The sequence below is a fragment of the Mixophyes fleayi genome, chromosome 10 (genome assembly GCF_038048845.1).
Source record: "Mixophyes fleayi isolate aMixFle1 chromosome 10, aMixFle1.hap1, whole genome shotgun sequence".
NCBI lineage: Eukaryota > Metazoa > Chordata > Amphibia > Anura > Limnodynastidae > Mixophyes > Mixophyes fleayi.
This window is the reverse complement of record NC_134411.1, coordinates 26,512,917-26,535,464: the sequence shown is the minus strand read 5'-3', so window position 1 is coordinate 26,535,464 and position 22,548 is coordinate 26,512,917. Positions and strand designations below refer to the sequence as shown.

General features: G+C 42.4%; 1 protein-coding gene across 5 annotated transcripts in view; it reads left to right on the top strand.

The window, feature by feature from the left end:
- DGKZ (diacylglycerol kinase zeta) overlaps positions 1–22,548 on the top strand; it is a 111,690-nt gene that overhangs the window by 70,622 nt on the left and 18,520 nt on the right. For all 5 annotated transcript variants that reach the window (XM_075188213.1, XM_075188215.1, XM_075188214.1 and 2 more), the window contains 16 exons: positions 4,607–4,678; positions 5,831–5,947; positions 6,026–6,097; positions 6,189–6,284; positions 7,668–7,750; positions 8,255–8,315; positions 9,106–9,219; positions 9,899–10,039; positions 10,237–10,315; positions 11,627–11,682; positions 11,761–11,823; positions 13,572–13,645; positions 18,987–19,098; positions 19,475–19,674; positions 19,871–19,971; positions 21,151–21,230. In XM_075188213.1, coding sequence (XP_075044314.1) covers positions 4,607–4,678; positions 5,831–5,947; positions 6,026–6,097; positions 6,189–6,284; positions 7,668–7,750; positions 8,255–8,315; positions 9,106–9,219; positions 9,899–10,039; positions 10,237–10,315; positions 11,627–11,682; positions 11,761–11,823; positions 13,572–13,645; positions 18,987–19,098; positions 19,475–19,674; positions 19,871–19,971; positions 21,151–21,230 — 1,521 coding nt within the window. The remainder of the gene's footprint in view (positions 1–4,606; positions 4,679–5,830; positions 5,948–6,025; positions 6,098–6,188; positions 6,285–7,667; positions 7,751–8,254; positions 8,316–9,105; positions 9,220–9,898; positions 10,040–10,236; positions 10,316–11,626; positions 11,683–11,760; positions 11,824–13,571; positions 13,646–18,986; positions 19,099–19,474; positions 19,675–19,870; positions 19,972–21,150; positions 21,231–22,548) is intronic.

Below are 22,548 nucleotides of genomic sequence, written 5' to 3'. Positions count from 1 at the left end.
GAGACAAGAGGAAACCGGGAGAGGGAAGAGAGGGCGTCTGGGATTTAAAGCCCTGACCGCCATACAGCAAGTTGTCGCTGGAGGCAATGGCTAATTACTGGAATCCTTAAAAGCAATTTGACTACGCAGCTAGTGATTTAGGACAGCAATGAGTCTGCCATGGTTGTAAACTCCTCCATTCTCATATGCGATCATCATCATTTATTTATATAGCGCCACTGATTCCGCAGCGCTGTACAGAGAACTCGCTCACATCAGTCCCTGCCCCATTGGAGCTTACAGTCTAAATTCCCTAACACACACAGACAGACACAGACTAGGGTCAATTTGATAGCAGCCAATTAACCTACCAGTATGTTTTTGGAGTGTGGCAGGAAACCGGAGCACCCGGAGGAAACCCACGCAAACACGGGGAGAACATACAAACTCTGCACAGATAAGGCCATGGTCGGGAATTGAACTCATGACCCCAGTGCTGTGAGGCAGACGTGCTAACCACTGAGCCACCGTGCTGCCCTCATCCTTTCTTTGCCTATTCCACCAAAGATGGAACGACCGCAGAACAGAAATGGTGAGAGGTAAAAGCCCCAACTGATTGGCTAGGTTGGCTCCCTCACCTTATTTGGGTTATAGAACCTTTATATTTTTTGCACCTATGATAATTAGTTGGGGTACTGGGACATATAGTAGCCGGCGAAGATGGGCGATGGTAACTGCAGGTCAAAACCGTACAATATTTTCCTGCGTTTTGCAGGCAATTGACAGTGTGTGCGCAAATCTAAAACTCTATTCTCAGCTTTTCCCATTAAGAAACATTGGCTGGAGCACCAACATTTCTTCAAGCATAATATTGTACAATGCAAAAACTGTTTTTTAAAGGCCTAGATGTCTGCCAACAATTGATCTCCAAGTCTGATAGAGGCATAATGACTGAAGCACCAGCCCACCAATGGGACATGGAATCTCCCAGGGGATAGCAGATGGAGGGAGCCTCTAGGGCAGTGTTTGCTAACCTGTTACACTCCCAAGTGTTGTGAAACTACAAGTCCCAGCATGCTTTGCCAATATATAGCAGCTTATTGCTGGTGTGTCACAGGTTAGCCAATACTGCTCTAGGGCCAAGGGTGTGTCTGATTTAGACCACCTTGGCAGAAGTCCACACTAAGGGGCACCTAATCCGCAGTACCGCAATAACGTGGATTTTCGTTCGATAGGGCTGCGTACGAAAATCCGCGTTATTGCGGTACCGTATTACCGGCAGTACTGCGCATTTTCCGCGGTAACGCGCGTTACTGCGGAATTGGATCGGATCGGAATTGAATATGCCCCTAAGAATTTATTAATCCGCACCCCTCGGGAAAAACTAGGATTATCAAAAATCGGGTTGAAGCGGCCAACATAGGGTGAGATTTTTCTAAGTAAATGGTCCCAAACTGATAGCAGGGAACTTACTAAAAATTAAACTTGAGTCATGGTCTATAGAATCCTGGAGATCTAAATTAAGAAAGCCAAGATTAAGAGTAAAATGCATGGGTAATCCAGGGGTTATTTCCAGAATCGGTCTAGTCAGAACATCCCGCTTGTAATTTAAGTCATTCAGGCCACCATCATCAGATGTCTTTTGTTTCACATGTCACATCCGTGATACAAGATTTGTTTCCAGTTCCACTAACAAACCTGGGTGCAGCGATCCATAATTATTTAAAACATGATTTGTACATGCTGTATAGGTAAAAAGCATAAAGTAATCTAAGGACAACCATCTTTAGTATGTTTATCTCTCCAAACCACATAAAGTGAGAGCTATTCCATCTATTCAGATCAGATTAGATCTTCGGCAAAATCTGCGTATAATTTAGGCATAAAAAGTTTAAAAATGTCTGATGGAATTTCGGACTCCAAAATACACCTGGACAAACTATGTTGTGATGCAAATGCAATTCTTCTTTGCATGGCAGGAAAAATACTGGCTGCTTTTGCATGTAGCACACAAATACCAGGCAGCTTTATTTTTATCTGTCTAAATCTGTCCTCTCGTTTTAAATTTGTCCCTCTGCAGCTTAGCCAGGGCGCAAAATTGTACATTGGATTTTCTCCTAATACTAAAACAAAGCCCTATATGTGTAATGTTTTAGAGGGAGAAATCAGATTATTCACAAGGGAGCCCAACCATACTGTGTGAAGTATGAGATGTGATAGAGAGTGCACAGAGAGACAAGGAGACCCCTTGTAAATAGAGAGGAGGTATGTAGTCCATCTGTATGTAGGTAGACGTTTTATCAATGCTATAACAGAACATACTTTAGTAAATACATGGTAAGCACTGCTGCCACACAGCTTATGTATAGTTGGGTGCAGTGTAGGGAGATATGGGGTCTAGGGCGCCAACAGATTGATGGCCGAGAACACATTTAGAGCTGGACGATAGTATAATTTACTACCACCAACCCCCCTCCCCCATTCTTAATGCACACTATCACCATCACCATTTATTTATATAGCGCCACTATTTCCGAAGCGCTGTACAGAGAACTCGCTCACATCAGTCCCTGCCCCATTGGAGCTTACAGTCTAAATTTCCTAACACACACACAGACTAGAGTCAATTTGTTAGCAGCCAATTAACCTCCTAGTATGTTTTTGGAGTGTGGGAGGAAACCGGAGCACCCGGAGGAAACTCACGCAAACACGGGGAGAACATACAAACTCCTCACAGATAAGGTCATGATCGGGAATTGAACTCATGACCCCAGAGCTGTGAGGCAGAAGTGCTAACTACTGAGCCACCGTGCTGCCCATACACCCGGCTTCAAATGTTAAACAAGTAAGAAGAACTGAATCTTGAGCTAGAAGGAGTATGTCTATAAATGAAGGAAGTCCTCATAAGTGGGCCGTTTTAAAGGATATCTGTCCGATGAGAAGCAGCGGACGCAATGGACTTGATGCACCCAAACTGAGAAGAGCAGATATGTCTGCTTAGGTGTCTACTTAACACGTAGTGCAAACAATCCCTGACTCCACAATGGAATAGGTTAATCAGCAGCATGGCAGTCTGAGGAGGGCAAGAGTTAGCAAAGGCACAGTTTAGATAACCAGGGTTTGTAGTAGTACAGCCTTCTCAGTGGTTTGAAAGAAAAAAGTCAGTATACGGACTTGTACTCATGTAGACCAGCAATTATCTTCTCTTTATGGAATTATACATTGGAAAGGTCTCCCAACACATAGAAATCCAAACGGATGGTCAGATAGTAAGTTGTTGCTGCTAAAAATGTGAGCACGTTATTCAGGTTGGCAGAGGCCCTGACCCCCCCAGAGGGGTTATCAGAACTGTGTTGGGGATCTGCAGGGGAAAAGCAAATCCATGCATGCTGGGGACAAAGGAGAGCTGGATTTACCTCTTGGCCGCTATTAGGATCACACACCTCTTTCGTGGTTTTTGGACGAATGTGCCGATATCTACTTGTGTAGCCCCCTTTACATCTGTTTTAGGAGATTTCTTCAGTTTTGTTCCTGGTGTTTATTTGCAGAACAGCATGGCATCTCCTGCTAAAAAGCTCTGACTATATTTTGCCTGACTGGCTATGAGCCAGCCTCTCCCCCGGTCTAGCATCTTATAAATTGGAGCAAAGAAGTGGCATATTTGTACTGTTAAATGGCCATTTGATCAAATATAAAACAGCATCATGTAACATTCACAAATATCTATGTAAACATTCCGATACCTGATAGGAGTTAAATGAAAGTGACGCCTAAAATATAAATTTTATTATATCAAAGTGCTCCAAATAACATTCCTGAATGAATGTATGTATGACTTGTCAGAACTGGAGATGTTTAACGTTGCACTTACATTTAAAACATGTCATTGAGTGGTGCTAGTGTTCTATCTATGTTTAGCCATTTTCTACAAAAAGTGGCCACACTCAAGCCAGTCTTTCAATGGGATTACCTCCCCCATGATCACATTTTATATTGTATATATTCAGTCCTCAAAGTCCCTGGAACTTTAACATATATATCTTGCAATGTTATTGTAGTTCTTTTATGTTAAGCCACTTTTGTGTTTTAGGTTCAGAGGCCCTTGAGGTTGTTTAGCACGGCATGTACAATTGTTATGTATCTTTTGTAAGGTATTGTCTTCTGTTATCAGGTATTTTAGTATGGTAGGCTCCGACCCCCTTCAGGAAATAAGTTAAAAAAAAAAAAAAAAATCCCTTTTGACCAAATTCCTGTGTCCCAATGTCTTGAATTCCTGAAATGTTTGCTGATCTATTTCTGCATTCCCCAAACAGCTAATTTTACACAAGGTGACTTTTTTATTTAATGACTAGATGCACGTTAAGATAATCATAAAGAAAATGCGGAACACCCTTGTAATATATACATAATATAAATATCAATGTGTAATATATAAAGTCAGGAACTATAGCCCATTTTGCATGAGGAAATGTCATCCCAGCAGTTAAGTGATCTCAGTATATTGTTCTATTCCTTGTGTACTGCAAGTCTTTGTGAAACTTATATTTCAGAGTACTTTGTGAATTTCTTGATTTGTTTGCAGGATCTCTGCATTATTTTTAATAGGTTATTTCTTCTTTCTTATTAGGGGTTCCAGCAAAAGTTTGCCTTTCACAGCAAAGAGATTGTTGCGATCAGCTGTTCGTGGTGCAAACTGGCAGTGAGTTGTGCTGTTTGTCTGTTAATTCCGTCACCTTTCTTTCCCGTCTTCCCCTAAAGCTTAAAGTGGAACTAAACACAGAATTCTAAAACTTTGTTAAAGTTCTATCCATTTTTGGTTGTAAACTATACCTGTCAAGTAGATAGAATGGTGGCCAGCATTTTGTAAGCCCATTCAGTATTCATAAGAATGCATAAGGTTGAGTTCTATATATTCTATATAATTGCCTTATGGAACCCTTAGGGGGGTATTCAATTGTTCCTCCGGGCGCTGCCGGAACGAGCGCGTTAAAACTATTACCGTTTATACAGTAATTACTCGCTCAATTTCAGCTCGCAGCTCCCTGAGCAGCGAGCTGAAATTGAGCGAGTAGATTACCGTATGAACGGTAATTACGCGCAATATTACCGTATAAACGGTAATAATTTTAACGCGCTCGTTCCGGCGGCGCCCGGAGGAACAATTGAATACCCCCTTTAGACTTGTTGTCCCTCAAATGTGGGCGATCTGTGTTGGATTAATTGGGACACAATTCATTCATCCACTGCGGTACTAAGGTCTCGCTATCTATTGCGGCACTGGTTGAACCCCATAGATCGTGGGTACAGCTATCTACTGACTGCATCTAGATTGGTTTCTATCTAAATACTAGAAGGTGTAGAAATAAATTCAATGTTTGAAGAGTATAGTGAGTAGCGAGCGCGGTGTCCGCCGACGCGCGTTTCGCTAGTAGCTTTGACGAGGCAAGATGTATGTGTGTGTATGTATATGTATATGTGTATGTGTATATATATATATATATATATATATATATATATATATATATATATATACACATACATGTGTGTGTGTATGTATATGTAAACATATGTATAATAAATGTTTACATCCATTAATGAGTGCCCCTTAAGGTAATTTCTTTTTTTCTTTTCTCTGATAATCAAGGTTACTAAACTTTGTGATCGGGTGCACCCCTCTTTATTAGATATTTACACCGGGTTGGTGAAAGAGGGATCCATATAATTGGAGGAGGTTTAATGGTACACTTGGTGCAGTCAATATCTTCTCTAATCCCTTTAATTTATAGCCTGCTCATCATTCTCTATCATACATCCAGTTCAGTTATCTTCACCTGATCCTCTTTCTCCTCAGTACCACAACAAAGTATCGTGTTTCATGTTGCACCACATAGAAGAGCCCTGTTCTTTAGGGGCTCACGCTGCTGTCATAATGCCGCCTACGTGGATAATCCGAGTGCGCCGGCCCCAGGTGGGTGACCCCGTAACGTCCTGATCTGTCCCTTCTTCCCTGTCTCCTCTTCTTACATTGATCTCCAAATTCCGGCAGAGTTCAATCAAGTCCAGCAAAAAGAAGAAGAGGCCGTCCTTTAAGAGGAAGCCCAGCAAGAAGGGAGCTGAGGTGGGTGTGAGAAGAAGACCTGGGTGTTTACTGGGGCGTGTGTGACGTGTGCGCTGGTCCTGCATTTAATGTGTTTTTTGTTTTTTTTCAGGAGCCCAGGATACGACCGTTCATTATCAGACCTGCTCCGTGCCCGCTTATGAAACCCGTACTTGTATTTGTTAACCCCAAAAGTGGAGGAAATCAAGTGAGGATCCTCATTTCACGCTATACACCTTACCTTGACATTCCTGTCTTTACAGCTTTAAAATTTCCACATACCGCGTTTATTATCTCCTTCCTGTACTTCTATTGTCTGTTACAACATCACTTCTATACTTGTTTCCACTTTTTCTCCTTTCGCGTTCTTGCCTCTGTTCCCTCTTGTGCTGCAGTTCCATTCCCGATTCCCTTGACTGTTCTTCTTATTCCATTCACAAAGCACAAATGTGTTCTGCATGATCTGTACAACGGATATAATCAGACAGAATGAGGGCTCCATGTGTAAGAAGTAACAAGGGGTCGGCAGCTGAGCACAGAAATATAGTTGTATTGGCAGATATGTAAGATAAGGACGATAGAACGGAGCATAATGGTGCAGGTGTTACTAGTTTGGGAATGTGGTCAGCTTCCATGAAAAGACCTGTTTGAAGGCACCGCTTAAAAAAGCAGAGGGGAGGTAGACTGAGGAGAGCACTGCAAAAAACACATGGTCTTATAGGCAGGAATATGTGATAAGAGATGGTGAGAGGCACGAGTCCAGGAAACAAGAAGAAAGAGGCATTCTAAATTTTTAATTGAAATCTGGCAGCGATGGCAACGCCTAGCAGAGGGTATCCTTATTGGTGAAGCAATGAGCTTAAGAAATCTCTATAGTAGCAGCATTTAGTAAAGAGTTTCAATAATCAAGACAAGAAGTTATGAGAGCATGATACTCTACTAGGTTGGTCCTGGTCTTGCTTTTTCCCTTTTCCTTGCCTACTACTTTTATTGTTATACCAAATACTTTTTATTTTCTCTCCTCCCCACTGTGTTTATCTAGATGCATATTATCCTTATCAGTGTTTAATGGTACCTTGTTTCTCTCTTTCTTTACAGTGTTACATATTTGTGTTGTATAATCCTTTCTGTCCCTCTCCTTCTCTTTCCTATATTATATCACCACTCCCCCACTCTCCCCCTAATTTCTTAGGAGTTTAAGAAAACTGAAAGACAGTTTAACCCTGAGTTAATTCGCCAATATTATCCGACCTCTTCAAGCTCCAGAAAAGATCAGTGTTTGTGTAGCTCTCTCCAGGGGGTAATGTATGAAACTGAGAGTTTCCTGCGGGTTTGAAAAGTTGAGATATTGCCTATAGCAACCAATCATATTCTAGTTAATTTAGAACATTTTACAAAATAACTAGAATCTGATTGGTTGCTATAGGCAACATCTTTTCAAGCCCACTGGAAACTCTCAACTTGATACATTTACCCCCAAATGTATGTTCTAGTATTCAGAGCTTAGTGACTGTTGCATGTTGTACGTGTGGGTTGAGCTCACACTTTCTCTCCATGGTCTGATGATGAGTATGGTGTCTGTCACACACAGGGGGTGAAGATCCTTCAGTCCTTCATGTGGTATCTGAATCCACGGCAGGTGTTTGATCTTAGTCAAGGTGGTCCAAAGGAAGCGTGAGTATTCTTCATGTCCGCTTATTGTCCAGTATGCTGGTTTTCTATTCCTCCTGTTAACCATGTTTCACATTTCATTTCAAAATAAATAAGTCTACATGGGATTACTTGTGCTTTAAGCAGGAGTCCAGTGAGGGCTTCACAGTCCAGTTCTATGTAAGAGATGAGCCAATGCACTTCCCTATATATGAGCAAAGTGGATACACACAGACTGATTTGGTTGAAATAGGATTACAGTGGGCAATGGTACCCTTCTTTAACAGACATAACAAGAGAGACAAGAAAAGTAGTGATATGGCAAACCAAAACTCAGTGCATACAGTTATTAAAAAGAACAAAAGCTAAACACCGATGCATTTTATTGTAGGATTATATTGTTTGTAGTGTGTGTTTGTGGTGTGCATGCTCTGCATATTGATGTTCTTGTCTTGTCTGGGACATGCAGTGATTGCGTGCCCCCTACTCTGATAACACATGTTAATATCTCTTGTGTCTTTCTGGCAGGTTAGAGATGTATCGGAAGGTTCCTTCATTGCGTATCTTAGCGTGCGGAGGTGATGGCACTGTGAGTCTTGTGTGTCTCAGGTCTTTCTGTGTTGTTTCTGAGCGCTGTTCAGGCGCCCTCTGTCCTGCGCCCTCTGTCCTGCGCCCTCTGTCCTGCGCCCTCTGTCCTGCGCCCTCTGTCCTGCGCCCTCTGTCCTGCGCCCTCTGTCCTGCGCCCTCTGTCCTGTTTTCTTTTCTCTAGATATGTCTGTGTGATTCTAACCGATATTTTTAGACTTCTGATGAACCAGAGAAAATACACTACTGCAGCGGGACATTTACTACTTCCATGGAACGAACACTTCCTGCTGCATTAACATAGTGTTCTTGGCTTTTATATTTCTCCCAGTCAGCGTCTAATGCCATAGCAGGATCTCTACTCTTTACCGTTCATTCTAGGGACGGCCAGTCTATGTTGTTCAACATTCTATGAATACCAGTTTACTCTGCCAACTAGTGTCTATCTGTATCATTGCCCGAAGAGCAGAGATTGGTCATTCATGTTCTGCTGACGCCACAGCTTGTAAATCAACATGAGGGTTGTTGAAGTATCTCCAGAGAGATGAAGGTGGCACATTATATACACAGCACTTTTGGACAGCTTAGAAAAAAAACGCTGTGCAACGCGAACAAGTGTTACCTGCTGGATACACTGCAGAAAATAGTTGCTTAGATTATATTGTCTTCAATACATACGTTGTTTTTGTGTAAGGTCACCTAGTTTTTCTGTGGCTCAAAGCATTTTTATTTCAATAGCTGTGGTTTTATTTTGGTCTACATATTTCAGAATTAAAAATGTTCTTTTGCCACAGGCCGGCTGGATCCTTTCTGTATTGGATCAACTGCGCCTTTTCCCGCCTCCGCCTGTGGCCATCCTCCCACTTGGCACAGGAAATGACCTCGCAAGAACCCTCAATTGGGGTGGGGTGAGTTATCATTCTTGTATGTTCCAATAAGACAGAATAAGCCCTTGGTACTTTTGCCCTCTTGCCCCTCACTATTGTGTGTCAGAATAAGCTATGAGAGAGCATTTTACTGTGTGTCAGAGTGAGCCGTGAGTGCACATTCTACTGTGCACAAATGAGCCATATGAGAGCACGTTCTACTGTGTGCACGAATGAGCCATATAAGAGCGCGTTCTACTGTGTGCACAAATGAGCCATAGGAGAGCGCGTTCTACTGTGTGCACGAATGAGCCATAGGAGAGCGCGTTCTACTGTGTGCACGAATGAGCCATAGGAGAGCGCGTTCTACTGCGTGCACGAATGAGCCATATGAGAGCGCGTTCTACTGCGTGCACGAATGAGCCATATGAGAGCGCGTTCTACTGTGTGCACGAATGAGCCATATGAGAGCACGATCTACTGTGTGCACGAATGAGCCATATGAGAGCGCGTTCTACTGTGTGCACGAATGAGCCATATGAGAGCGCGTTCTACTGTGTGCACGAATGAGCCATATGAGAGCGCGTTCTACTGTGTGCCCGTACAATGCTGCTGTCTTACATGTTAGCGGGATCTTGAAGAGTGTGTGATTCTCTATATGTATTCCTTCCTCTGTAACCCACTCCCCTTTATGCACCCACTTGTCCTCCTGTTTTCCTAGGGTTACACAGATGAGCCTCTCTCAAAGATCCTAAGTCATGTGGAGGAGGGAGTTGTCGTCCAGTTGGACCGGTGGAACCTGGAAGTGGAGAGAAACTTTGAAGCCTTTGAAGAGGATAGAGGAGAAGGGGCAACAGATAAAGTAAGTGGATCATGTTGATACAACAGGTCTGCTTAAAAATAGAGACAGGGTTATAAAAAATTAGCACAAGATGGAAACAGATGGAAAGAATATTAATTACATGAAATGAATCAGATTATTTAAGTTGCAAATTAGTTGAAGAATGAAGTATTTGCAAGACAAGCATCTGGTGCTTTAATCTGTCTCCCTTCCTACAGCTGCCCCTGGATGTGTTCAATAATTATTTCAGTCTGGGATTTGACGCTCGAGTCACACTGGAATTCCATGAGTCCCGAGGTACCGCAGTGTCTATGTGTCTGTAGAAGTAATGTGTGATTGCATGGTTGTTACTGGTAGCAGGAAGCGCAGCTATTTATATAGTGCCACTAATTCCGCAGCGCTGTACAGAGAACTCACATCAGTCCCTGCCCCATTGGGGCTTACAGTCTAAATTCCCTAACACACACACCCGGAGGAAACCCACGCAAACACGGGGAGAACATACAAACTCCACACACATAAGCCAAGGTTGGGTGACAGTGTGTAGACCTCTGGAATAGGATTGAGCGACAGTGTGTAGACCTCAGGATTGGGTGACAGTGTAGACCTCAGGATTGGGTGACAGTGTAGACCTCAGGATTGGGTGACAGTGTAGACCTCAGGATTGGGTGACAGTGTAGACCTCAGGATTGGGTGACAGTGTAGACCTCAGGATTGGGTGACAGTGTAGACCTCAGGATTGGGTGACAGTGTAGACCTCAGGATTGGGTGACAGTGTAGACCTCAGGATTGGGTGACAGTGTAGACCTCAGGATTGGGGTACAGTGTGTAGACCTCAGGATTGGGATTGGGGTACAGTGTGTAGACCTCAGGAATGGGATTGGGTGACAGTGTGTAGACCTCAGGAATGGGATTGGGTGACAGTGTGTAGACCTCAGGAATGGGATTGGGTGACAGTGTGTAGACCTCAGGAATGGGATTGGGTGACAGTGTGTAGACCTCAGGAATGGGATTGGGTGACAGTGTGTAGACCTCAGGAATGGGATTGGGTGACAGTGTGTAGACCTCAGGAATGGGATTGGGTGACAGTGTGTAGACCTCAGGAATGGGATTGGGTGACAGTGTGTAGACCTCAGGAATGGGATTGGGTGACAGTGTGTAGACCTCAGGAATGGGATTGGGTGACAACGCGTTGACACCAGGATAATGGTTGATGGTATGTGGACCATAGGAGCGGGGATGGGTGACAGTGTGTGGACCATACACCTCTGGAGAATGATTGACTGTGTGTGTAGAAGAACAGGACTGTACATTGTGGTAGGGGGATAGTTGGCATTAGTTGGTCAATATTCACACAGTCTGAAATAATGCATATTTAGGGGCGTTTTGCTGCTGAGATAAGTGTTATAGTCAGAGCTGATTGGGGGTGAAAATTACTTTTGAAAATAACTTATTTCTCATTGCCTAAGTAAGTTTTGGTATAGTAACTTTTTTTTTTTTAATCTGAAACGTGGGCATATATATTATAGATACAGATATATTCTATTATATTATATTTTTTGGTTCAACAAAGTATCATTTTGACTAGGCTTTCTCTGCATTTTTCAGAGGCCAACCCAGAGAAATTCAACAGCCGTTTCCGCAATAAGATGTTCTATGCTGGGGTGAGTGTTCTTGGTCCTGTTGTTCATAATTGTCATGATCTCGCTAGCACTTTCCACTCACCCCCTCTTCTCACACAGACTGCGTTCTCAGACTTCTTGACTGGCAGTTCCCGGGATTTGGCCAAACACATCCGGGTTGTTGTAAGTAGCCGCCAAAATATTTACGCTTTGTCACAGTTCTGTGCATAGAATACTGGGTTTGCAATCAGCATAGAATGTTCTAAGTGCTAACATAATGTTGTAATATTCATCAATGATTTGCTATAACTGAGCAAGACTTGAGATTTATAGTACTACATATATGTTCCTGTATGTAGGTAAGTAAAACCTAGTTCCCTGAAATGCTCTCTGTGCAGTAGGTGTACATACAAAGTATAGTTTGTGTAGAAGAATGCTCCCTGCTCTCACAGCCATTCTTGTTTAATATCTGATAGGATTCTTAATGCCTTGCACATTTGTGAATGTTATTAAGGTGACTTCCATATATAACATTAATATTCATATAATATTTGAACATTAGTTGCAGACTTTATGTGGTCGAGTGTTGTATTTGTACATTTGTGATGTCATAGCTCCTGTTTTTGTCATTTGTACACTTAAAGTGTTCAGATGTAGGCTCGGGCCATCCAACTACAGGCCCGCTGGCCGAATGTGATTATAGGAGGCGAATTGGTGTCCCCAACGTTCCCTGATGGTCTCAGTTAGACTAGTGGGTATTTTTTTTTATCAAACTGCAGGTTTAAAAAAATTGGAGATGTTGCCTATAGCAACCAATCAGATTCTAGCTGTCATTTTGTAGAATGTACTAAATAAACGATAGATAGAATCTGATTGGTTGCTATAGGCAACATCTCTTTTCAAACCCGCCAGAAACTCGCAGCTTGATACATTTACTCCTAGAACGTAATTTTTTAGCCGTTTTTGGGCTTGCATGTATGTAGCTTTAATGCAAATGCGGTCTTCTACATACCTCGCATTGATTTCATCAGCCTACATTGTGTGAAACACATTCTGGACAGTGATTGTGGAGGTCTGTGGATGTAGTAGCTAGGCACATGCTAAGTGCAGTGCACAAGGAACAAAAAGTACATTTGGAGATCTTCCCCACCTTTTTGAGGGGTAGTAAAGTTTTTCAGTAAGGCCTGAATTCTTAGATATTGTGTGAAAATGGCTCAAATCTAGAATTGCTGTGGGGAAGTAGTTGTGAGATTAAGTGCACGCTTTGTGCCTGGCTTGCAATTTTAGCTAAAAAGGTTTAAAGTAAATTATTAAACACATAAATTAAATATTTCTGTCCCCTTCTCCTTGTTGCATTGTTCCTGCAATTAGCAGGAGAGTGCAAGAAATACAAATAGAGTGCGGGAGGCATGCACAGAAAGGGCACCATCTATGACGTGCACGTCTAAATGCAAATTTGTGTATATTAGAGGCTTGCGTTGTATGAGTACTTTTAGAGAACGCGCTGATACTGCAGCTGACCAGCAGAGGGAGTGCTTGCACAATTCTCAAAATTAAACTCTGCTTAATATTGGTTTATTTTTCTTCCCTAAATACTGGGATGAGTCTGGGAGAATGCAAATACTGCCTTAGGAAACTGCACAAATGTATAACCTGCCTACTTGGACAAATTCATTTTTATTTTTAAGAAATAGTTGGTGATCACAACATTAAAAAAGACTGAGTATTTATTGAACCTTTAAACACTACATAAGAAATGTTATTTATAATAAAAAGTAAAGCCGTTTTGTCCAGTGCTAACAGGCCTATAGCATAATATTTGTTGAGTAAATCTTAAAACACATTATTTGTCCAAGCTAAATTGCGCTGACCTTTTTTTTCATTTAGTTTTCTTAGAATATATCGCACCATTTTTTTGTGTATTTTTACAGTGTGATGGCACGGACCTGACGGCTAAAATTCAAGAGCTAAAGTTACAGTGCTTGGTGTTTCTAAACATCCCTCGGTGAGTAGTGTGGGCCAATCGCATGATTGTCAACATTTAGAACAAGTGCCAGGGATACATGCGCTGCATAGATTACGAACGATAGCCTATCACAGCCAACGTTGCCCAATGCATTATGTCTAACAGCGTCCGGAAAGTATTTAGCAGGGTTGTTCTGGTGGCTAATAAGCAACACAGATCAGATTTTTACCCCTTTGGTGGCTAGCGTATACGATAGTCTCTTTTTCGGGCGTCCAGTATACAAGATTGTTAGCAGCAGATAATTCTGCACATAGAGTATGAATGATGCGTTTACAGCGTTTTTTCTTCAATAGCAAAGGATGCAAACTGCTTCTTAGTCTTGGTACACACTACAGAAAATTTCTCCCAATGCGATATTGTTAACGATTGAACCAACGACTGAAAGTTCCGATCGGCATGCGGATTCATGTGTGTACACGTTTTACAAGATTTACCTTCAGATCTGTGCTCTTCATCTGTCATAACCATCTGCTCAAAAGATTGTGACTTTGCACACTGCATAGAGATCTATGGACACTACTGGTCCTGAGCGCTTACACACTGCAGGATTGGAAAAACATTGTTCCATCGTTGAATGGCATTTTTAGTTTGATTTCAAAATCAAAGCAAACGATACGTTGTGCTTTGGATAATCGTTCATCGCTGGAGCGTACACACTAATGCGATATCGGGCCGAACGGTCGTTTATTGTGTGATTGGCCCGATAATCAGGTGAAAACCTTGTAGTGTGTACCCAGCCTTACTCTGCAGCAACACACATCTCTGTCAACAGTCACTTTCTAGTTTTCTGCCTTCTATGTTTTTCTTTGAACTATTAAACAATAAAAAACATAGGGGGGTATTCAATTGTTCCTCCGGGTGCCGCCGGAACGAGCGCGTTAAAACTATTACCGTTTATACGGTAATATTGCGTGTAATTACCGTTCATACTGTAATTTACTCGCTCAATTTCAGCTCGCTGCTCAGTGAGCTGCGAGCTGAAATTGAGCGAGTAATTACCGTATAAACGGTAATAGTTTTAACGCGCTGGTTCCGGCGGTGCCCGGAGGAACAATTGAATACCCCCCTATGAAGTACATTGGCTGTTACAATACGCATATAAATAAACATTATTCTAACATCCCGATTTGACCGCTACTTATCATGTGAGTTCTTCAAGCTTTGGCCTTTGTAGTGGTTTTGTTAAAGCATGTGCTATCTGTTTGTCAATCTTACAATAAACACAATCGCATCACGTCCCACCAGATGGGGGCGTCTGGCATTAGTACGCCTTATATTAGCCTTGATTTTGTCACGATTTGTAAGCGTGATAAACCCTTTGTTGGTTTCATACATCAACGTTGGTTGAGCTGTTGGCTCTGTGAGATCGCTAACGGCCGACACAAATAATTCACGTCTTCGCTACTATAAGCTGCTGAAATATGTTCTGCATCTGTAAATGATAACACAACTGACTTTGTATTTTGTTTGATGAAGTGAGAGTTTTGGCTGTCCTCTAATGCAGGCCTGGCCAACCTGAGGCTCTCCAGATGTAGTGAAACTACAAGCCCCAGCATGATTTGTCAATGGATATCTAGATGATAACTGGCAAGGCATTCTGGGACTTACAGTTTCACAACACCTGAAGAGTCACAGGTTGACCAGACCTGCTCTAATGTGAACAAATAACCACTGTGATCATAGTCATCAGCTTCATTTGCATCCACTTAGCCTATAAGGTCATATTTTGCTTATCACTTCACACGGTGGCTTAGTGGTTAGCACTTCTGCCTCACAGCACTGTGGTCATGAGTTCAGTTCCTGACCATGGCCTTATCTGTGTAGAGTTTGTATGTTCTCCCCGTGTTTGCGTGGGTTTCCTCCTGGTGTTCCGGTTTCCTCCCACATTCTTAAAACATACTGGTAAGGTTAATTGGCTGCTACTAAATTGCCCTTAGTCTCTCTCTGTCTGTGTGTATGTTAGGGGATTTAGACTGTAAGCTCCAATGGGGCAGGGACTGGTGTGAATGAGTTTTCTGTACAGCGCTGCAGAATTAGTGGCGCTATATAAATAGATGATGATGAAGATTGATGTATTGAATCAGTTTACGATATTGCAGCTTCCATTGTGGCTGCAATGTCTGAACTTGTAGTTGTTGCCATATACAACAATGGCCCCACTCTTCGTGTATTCCTCTGGTTCTTCGTTTGCAGCCTTCTTAGAGTTCTAGCTGCTTGTTTAAGCCCGTAGAGCGATCTCTATAACTTGCTCTTCTCCCTTTCTGGCATACCCTTCACACTGTGCCATGTACAACCCCTCCTCAATGTCACTATTGGGGAAGGCTGTCTGGATGTCATCATATTCTTCACCAGATCTTTTTCACAATCCCCTTTGCAGCTAATCTTGCCTTGGAACTATCAGCATTTGCCTTCATAGATGTACATTTTCTTAAAAACCCATTTGCATCTATTTGTGTACTTTCCTGTTGGTAACTTGATGAGTTCCCAGGTCTGAAACAGATTGGGACATTTAATCTCTTTGTTTTACTTTCAGGCAGCTAGTGAGTATCCTCTTCTGGATGCTCTGATCGTTCTTGATATTGTTAGCAAGCTGTTACATAGCTAGCTTCCTTATTACTTCATTGTTCCTATGTCCTCGATGTCACTGCCACACATGAATGCAGTTCCTATGTCCGTCCTGATTGGTGGTGTTGATAGCTTCTTTGCACTTCATCTTGTACCATTCATAGGTGATTATTCCTTTTGTAAGAGTGTGACTTCCTTTTGTAATGATGCAGCTGCCATTGCCTTGCTTTGTTATTTTCTTCACTAACAGGTTGCTTTTAATTTACTGATCTCTTTCAGGTGAGTGTAAGGGAGACTAGGTAGCTCGTGTAAGTAATTATTCCCCTGTTCCTTCTGTGGCCACATAATTTAATTGAGTTTTCTGTCTTCTATATCTCTTTTCATATTTATTTTTTAAACTTAAACTTCTAAACCGCAGTTGTCGGAATAATTTATGAATAAACATTCCTCTAACAAAAATAGGCCCACTTCTGGTGGCTAGTAGACAAAATAAGCCCACTTCTGGTGGCTAGTAGACAAAATAGGCCCACTTCTGGTGGCTAGTAGACAAAATCGGCCCACTTCTGGTGGCTAGTAGACAAAATAGGCCCACTTCTGGTGGCTAGTAGACAAAATAGGTCCACTTCTGGTGGCGGCTAATAGAGAAAGTACAGTTATAGCCAAACGTTTTGAGAATGGCACAGGTATTGCTTTTCACAAAGTTTGCTGTTTCAGTGTTTTTAAGACCCTTTTTGTCAGATGTTGCCATGTTATACTGAAGTAAAATTACAAGCATTTCATAAGTGTCAAAGGCTTTTATTGACAATTACATTAAGTTCATGCAAAGAGTCAATGTTTACAGTGTTGACTCTTCATTTTGAAGACCTCTGCAATCCTCCCTGGCTTGTTGTCAATCAACTTCTGGGCCACATACTGACTGATGGCCGCCCATTCTTGCCTAATCAGTACTTGGAGTTTGTCAGAATCTGTGGGTTTTTGTTTCTCCACCTGCCTCTTTGAGGATTGACCACAAGTTTTCAATGGGATTAAGATCTGGGGAGTTTCCTGGCCATGGACCCAACATTTTGATGTTTTGATCCCTGAACCTCTTAGTTATCACTTTTGCATTATGACAAGGTGCTCCATCATGCTGGAAAAGGAATTGTGAGTCACCAACTGTTCTTGGATGGTTGGGAGAAGTTGCTCTTGGATGATGTTTTGGTACCATTCTTTATTCATGGCTGTGTTCTTAGGCAAAATTGTGAGTGAGCCCACTCCCTTGATGAGAAGCAACCCCACACATGAATGGTCCCAGAATGCTTTACTGTTGGCATGACACAGTACTGATTGTAGCACTCACCTTTCCTTCTCCGGACAAGCGTTTTCCAGATGCCCCAAACAATCTGAAAGGAGATTCATCATGGGAAAATGACTTTACCCCAGTCCTCAGCAGTCCAATCCCTGTACCTTCTTCAGAATATCAGTCTGTCCGAATGTTTTTCCTGGAGAGAAGTGGCTTCTTTGCTGTCATATTGACACCAGGCCATCCTCCAACGTCTTTGCGTCACTGTGTGTGCAGATCCACTCACACCTGCCTGCTGCCATTCCTGAGCAAGCTCCACACTGGTGGTGCTCCGATCCCGCAGCTAAATCAACTTTAGGAGACAGTTCTGGCGCTTGCTGAACGATCTTGGGCGCCTTCTTCACAACTATTGAATCTCTCTCCTTGAAGTTCTTGATGTTCCAATAAATGGTTGATTTAGGTTCAATCTTACTAGCAGCAATATCCTTGCCTGTGAAGCCCTTTTGTGCAAAGCAATGATGACTGCACGTGTTTCTTGCAGATCACCATGGTTAACAGAGGAAGAACAATGATTTCAAGCACCACCCTCCTTTTAAAGCTTCCAGCCTGCTATTTTAACTCAATCAGCATGACCGAGTGATCTCCAGCCTTGTCAGCACTCTCACCTGTGTTAACGAGAGAATCACTGACCTGATGTCAGCTGGTCCTTTTGTGGCAGGGCTGAAATGCAGTGGAAATGTTGTTTTGGGGATAAAGTTCATTGTCCTGGCAAAGAGGGACTTTGAAATTAATTGCAATTCATATGATCACTCTTCATGACATTCTGGAGTATATGCAAATTGCCATTGTAAAAACTGAAGGCGGCTTTTGGTGGCTAATAGAGAAAATAGGCCCACTTCTAACAGCTATTAGTCAAACTTGGTCCACTTCTGGTGGCTAGCTTCTAGTTTTCACTATACAGTACAATATCTTTTCTTGTAGTCACTATACAGTGCAAAGTACATGCTTCTATATGATTCACTTCCCCACAGTCTAGACAAAGACAGAGAAGCTATGTTTCTCATCACTGTTAAGCAGGAGTAGGTGGTGATTAGCTGTGAAGTCGTCAAATCACAGACTCAGATGATCCTGCACTTAGCTCAAGGCCATAGCAATGTCCAGGGAAAAGGTTAATTATTGAATCACATTTATAATAGTCTGAGTTGAACTACATTTCCCAGCATGTGCGTATATATAGAGATTGTATTATACAGTATTTTATGTTTATTATTGCAGACAATATAAAGAGTTAAGGACTTATTGTGTTTTTGCAAGTCTTGTCGCTGTATCTGTGCTCCGTTATGTTTTTGATGAGTGACCCATTCCTAATATTGTTATTTGTTGCTGTTACATTGTAATACAGGAAAGGATGTCTACGGTCACTCCCATAGATTAGTATCTCCTTTTAACAGTGTGAACCGTTTGTGGTTACAGATACTGCGCTGGCACTATGCCGTGGGGCAATCCCGGGGAGCACCATGACTTTGAACCTCAGAGGCACGATGACGGATGTATTGAAGTGATTGGCTTCACGATGGCATCATTGGTAAATATCCTTCTGTTTATATTCTATCTTTACCCTTAATATAGGACCTAGAAGCACATTCATTTGATGCACGTAACCACTAACTAACTCTGGTGCTGCCATTCAGATATATGTATCTGCTAGTGGCTCTAGTGTCATGCGTGGTAATGCATGTACCCGATAAATGGCTCTGGTGGTGCCAAGGACACACACATCCTCCTACTGACTTTGCACTATAATCATGCACCCACTAACTGACTGGTCATACATGTTCCTGCTAGCCGGTGGTGTGTCCATGTATTCAGATATCTGCATTCCCTCGCAGGGCCTCATATGGTCATGGGTTGACACACACACGCTGGCTTTTGATATTAGTTTTTCATGTCTCTGTTCTCAGGCTGCCCTACAGGTTGGGGGGCACGGTGAGCGCCTGCACCAGTGCCGTGAAGTCCTGTTACGGACATACAAGTCCATTCCCATGCAAGTGGATGGTGAGCCCTGCAAACTCGGACCCTCGGTGGTGAAGATCAGTCTGCGCAACCAGGCCAACCTCATCCAGAAAACAAAGAGGCGCACGTCTGTCCCTCTGCTCAACGAGTAAGTGTCCTGTCGCCCCCTAGTACAAATTAGTCCACTGAGCTTACACTAAAGAACGTATAAAGTGCCAATAATGATCCACCTTTCTGCTGCTCCGAGTACCCAGTCTGTGACCTTCTAATCAATAACCCATATTCACCCGATTGTAGACGATAAGGAATCGCTGCATAGTCTAACAAGTGTGTTTTGCGCTCAGTCAGCAGCCGGTCCCGGACAGATTGCGTCTACGGGTTAATCGCATTTCCATGCACGACTACGAGGCTTTGCACTATGACAAGGAGAAGCTGCGGGAAGCCTGTGAGTATCGCATGCAACGTCTCGTTCTACTCCGTCTGATGAAGGAGGATGGGTTTTTATCATCCTTCATGTAATACAGTAATAATCTATTCACTATTGTATCATCTGAGTAGCCACATAAAAATCTTATATTTGGAGAGTTCAGGAAAATTTGTGTATTGGAAGGAATAACTCTGCCCCTTCATATTAGAAGTCCACTCGGAAATGCCTGTCCCTTTATATCAGTGGTCAGGGAACAGGGCTAAATTACCCCAAATGGGGTAAAAATAAATTGTAATGCGGCCGATTCACATGCTGTCAGTTGGATTGTAGACCCCTTTAAATGTGAAATTGCTGTTGTACCAGAAGAGCCTCAAGGGTTGGCAGAGGCACTTCTTGAGCTTCGATGCAATAAGGAAGCACATATTGCATTTGAAAACAAAGCAGATCTGTCATATTTGTGGATGTCAACAGCTGCAAAGGCATTCAAAATTGCACATGAGGAGGCCGTCAAAACGTTGCTGCCTTTTGCAACAACCTACCTTTGCGAACAAGGATTTTCCACTCTAACGAACATACAAAACAAAGCAGAGAAATCGATTGGAGGCTGAAGACTGTATCTAAATTGCTCTGACATCAAAATGCCCCAATATTTATGCTCTCGTATCAAAAATGAAGCAACATCAATTCTCCAAAACCTGAAGTTTTGAAGTTGAAGCTTTCAAAGAAATTTTAAATAGATTCAATAAAATTTTGAATTCCAATAATTAATAATATATGATTTCCTTCCTTTCAAATCAAGGGGGTAACGTCGGCGTATCTAAATATATTCAGGGGTAAAAGTTAAAGAAAAAAAGTTCCCTGACCCCTGCTTTATATGGTCATGTTGCTTATTTTACAGTATGGGACTATATTATCTCATTTGTAATCCATGAACAGTGATGTCATTGTGATATGTTATACTGTGCTATAAAAAATAACTTTGTAGTGTAAATATAATTATACTTGAAGTCCTCTTGGTGCATCATTTTTAATATGCAACACTTTAAGCACTTATCTTGTGTCCCTCGGTTTTTGCCATCTTTTGTTCACCCCCTCCCTTTGATTTGTCCTCACCCCTCTCGTTCCTTCCCGTTCCCCTCTTTAGCCCCTCTCTCTCACTTATTATCCTCTGTTTTCTTCCCTTTCTGGCGATTGCAGCTCTCCCACTGGGAGTTATTGTGGTCCCCGGAGACAGTGATCTGGAGACCTGTCGGTTACACATCCAGCAGCTGCAGGAGGTAAGGGGCATGCTGTACACACACATACTAATCATACACTGGGTGTTTGTGCTCTGGTAATAGGCGTGCCGCTGTGTTTATGCTGCATTGTGTGTGAGATAAACCTGCCTGCTATCAGTTGTGTGTTCTAAGAGACATACACAGTATTAACCGTATATATTGTGCAACAGGTATTTGTACAAGCCTATAATCCGCCCCACCGGGTCACACGAGAGTTGTATGTACTCTGTGACCACCCAGTTACTTCCCAGTCGCTCTCCCATTGCTTTCAGGCGTTAATTTGCCGTGACGCTGGAGCCTCAGCCCCCTGACCCAGTTGGATGCTCATTCTCTCTGTGCTTTGTGAGGCTGGGAAGGGGGATCTGTCGCTCTTGTCTATACTGGAGGCCGAGTACCCTCTCCTATGCCACCTGCTGCTCTGCCTGTATCTATTGTTGTAAATCTATATAGGCACATTCATAGAAACACACTTGTATGTACAAGTTCATTGTCTACCACCAAAATTCATTACATGGAAAATGTACCATTATTGTCCTTTTTTTTGAAAACTACATAGCTGCTTAAATGCACATTGTCCATAGGAAATGTCTATTGCCTCGTCCACCTATTAAAGTTCTGTCATTCAAAAGCTCAACAAAAAAAAGCCAAATAGGTCTATATTGAAGTGTATTGAATATGGTGTGTTACATGAAATGTGTGATTTGCTGGTGGGTGCTGTGTACCCCGTGCCACTACTGTGTACAGACATGTCCCATGTGTTCACAATCAGTGGCTGCATGAGATACCGTGTGTCTCACACATGCACTGTGTACCCGGTGCCCAGTTGCACATGTGTCACTCGGAAGCACTGCAGGGACACACTGACATCATGGAAAGAGTTTGTATTGCGGATTATTCCAGAATGAACTGTTTTATGTGGCAGAATCCCAAAACCACCACTTTATTTCACCCATCAATCCCCCCTCTTTCTCTCTCTCTCTCTCCTGAGCGCTGAGGTCATCTCAAATGGATTTAGATTTATTTAACTTGGCGCAGAATCCCGAGCGCACGACAGGGAACCGGCTGCAGTGACACCTTCTCCTTCACAGTGCCGGAAATACAACTTGAGCAACACTTTGCCCTATAGAAATCCTCACTTTTGTCTGCAAACACCTTTTTTTTTTTTTTTTTCCTGAAAAGCAAAAGGATTTTCAGACCTGTTAGCTACTAATGTGGAATTGAATTTTGTACTATATCTAGTACAAAATTCAATTCCACATTAGTAGTTAATACTGTATATGGTGCATTGAAAACCCTTATTAGTTTTCTGCTTCTCGTT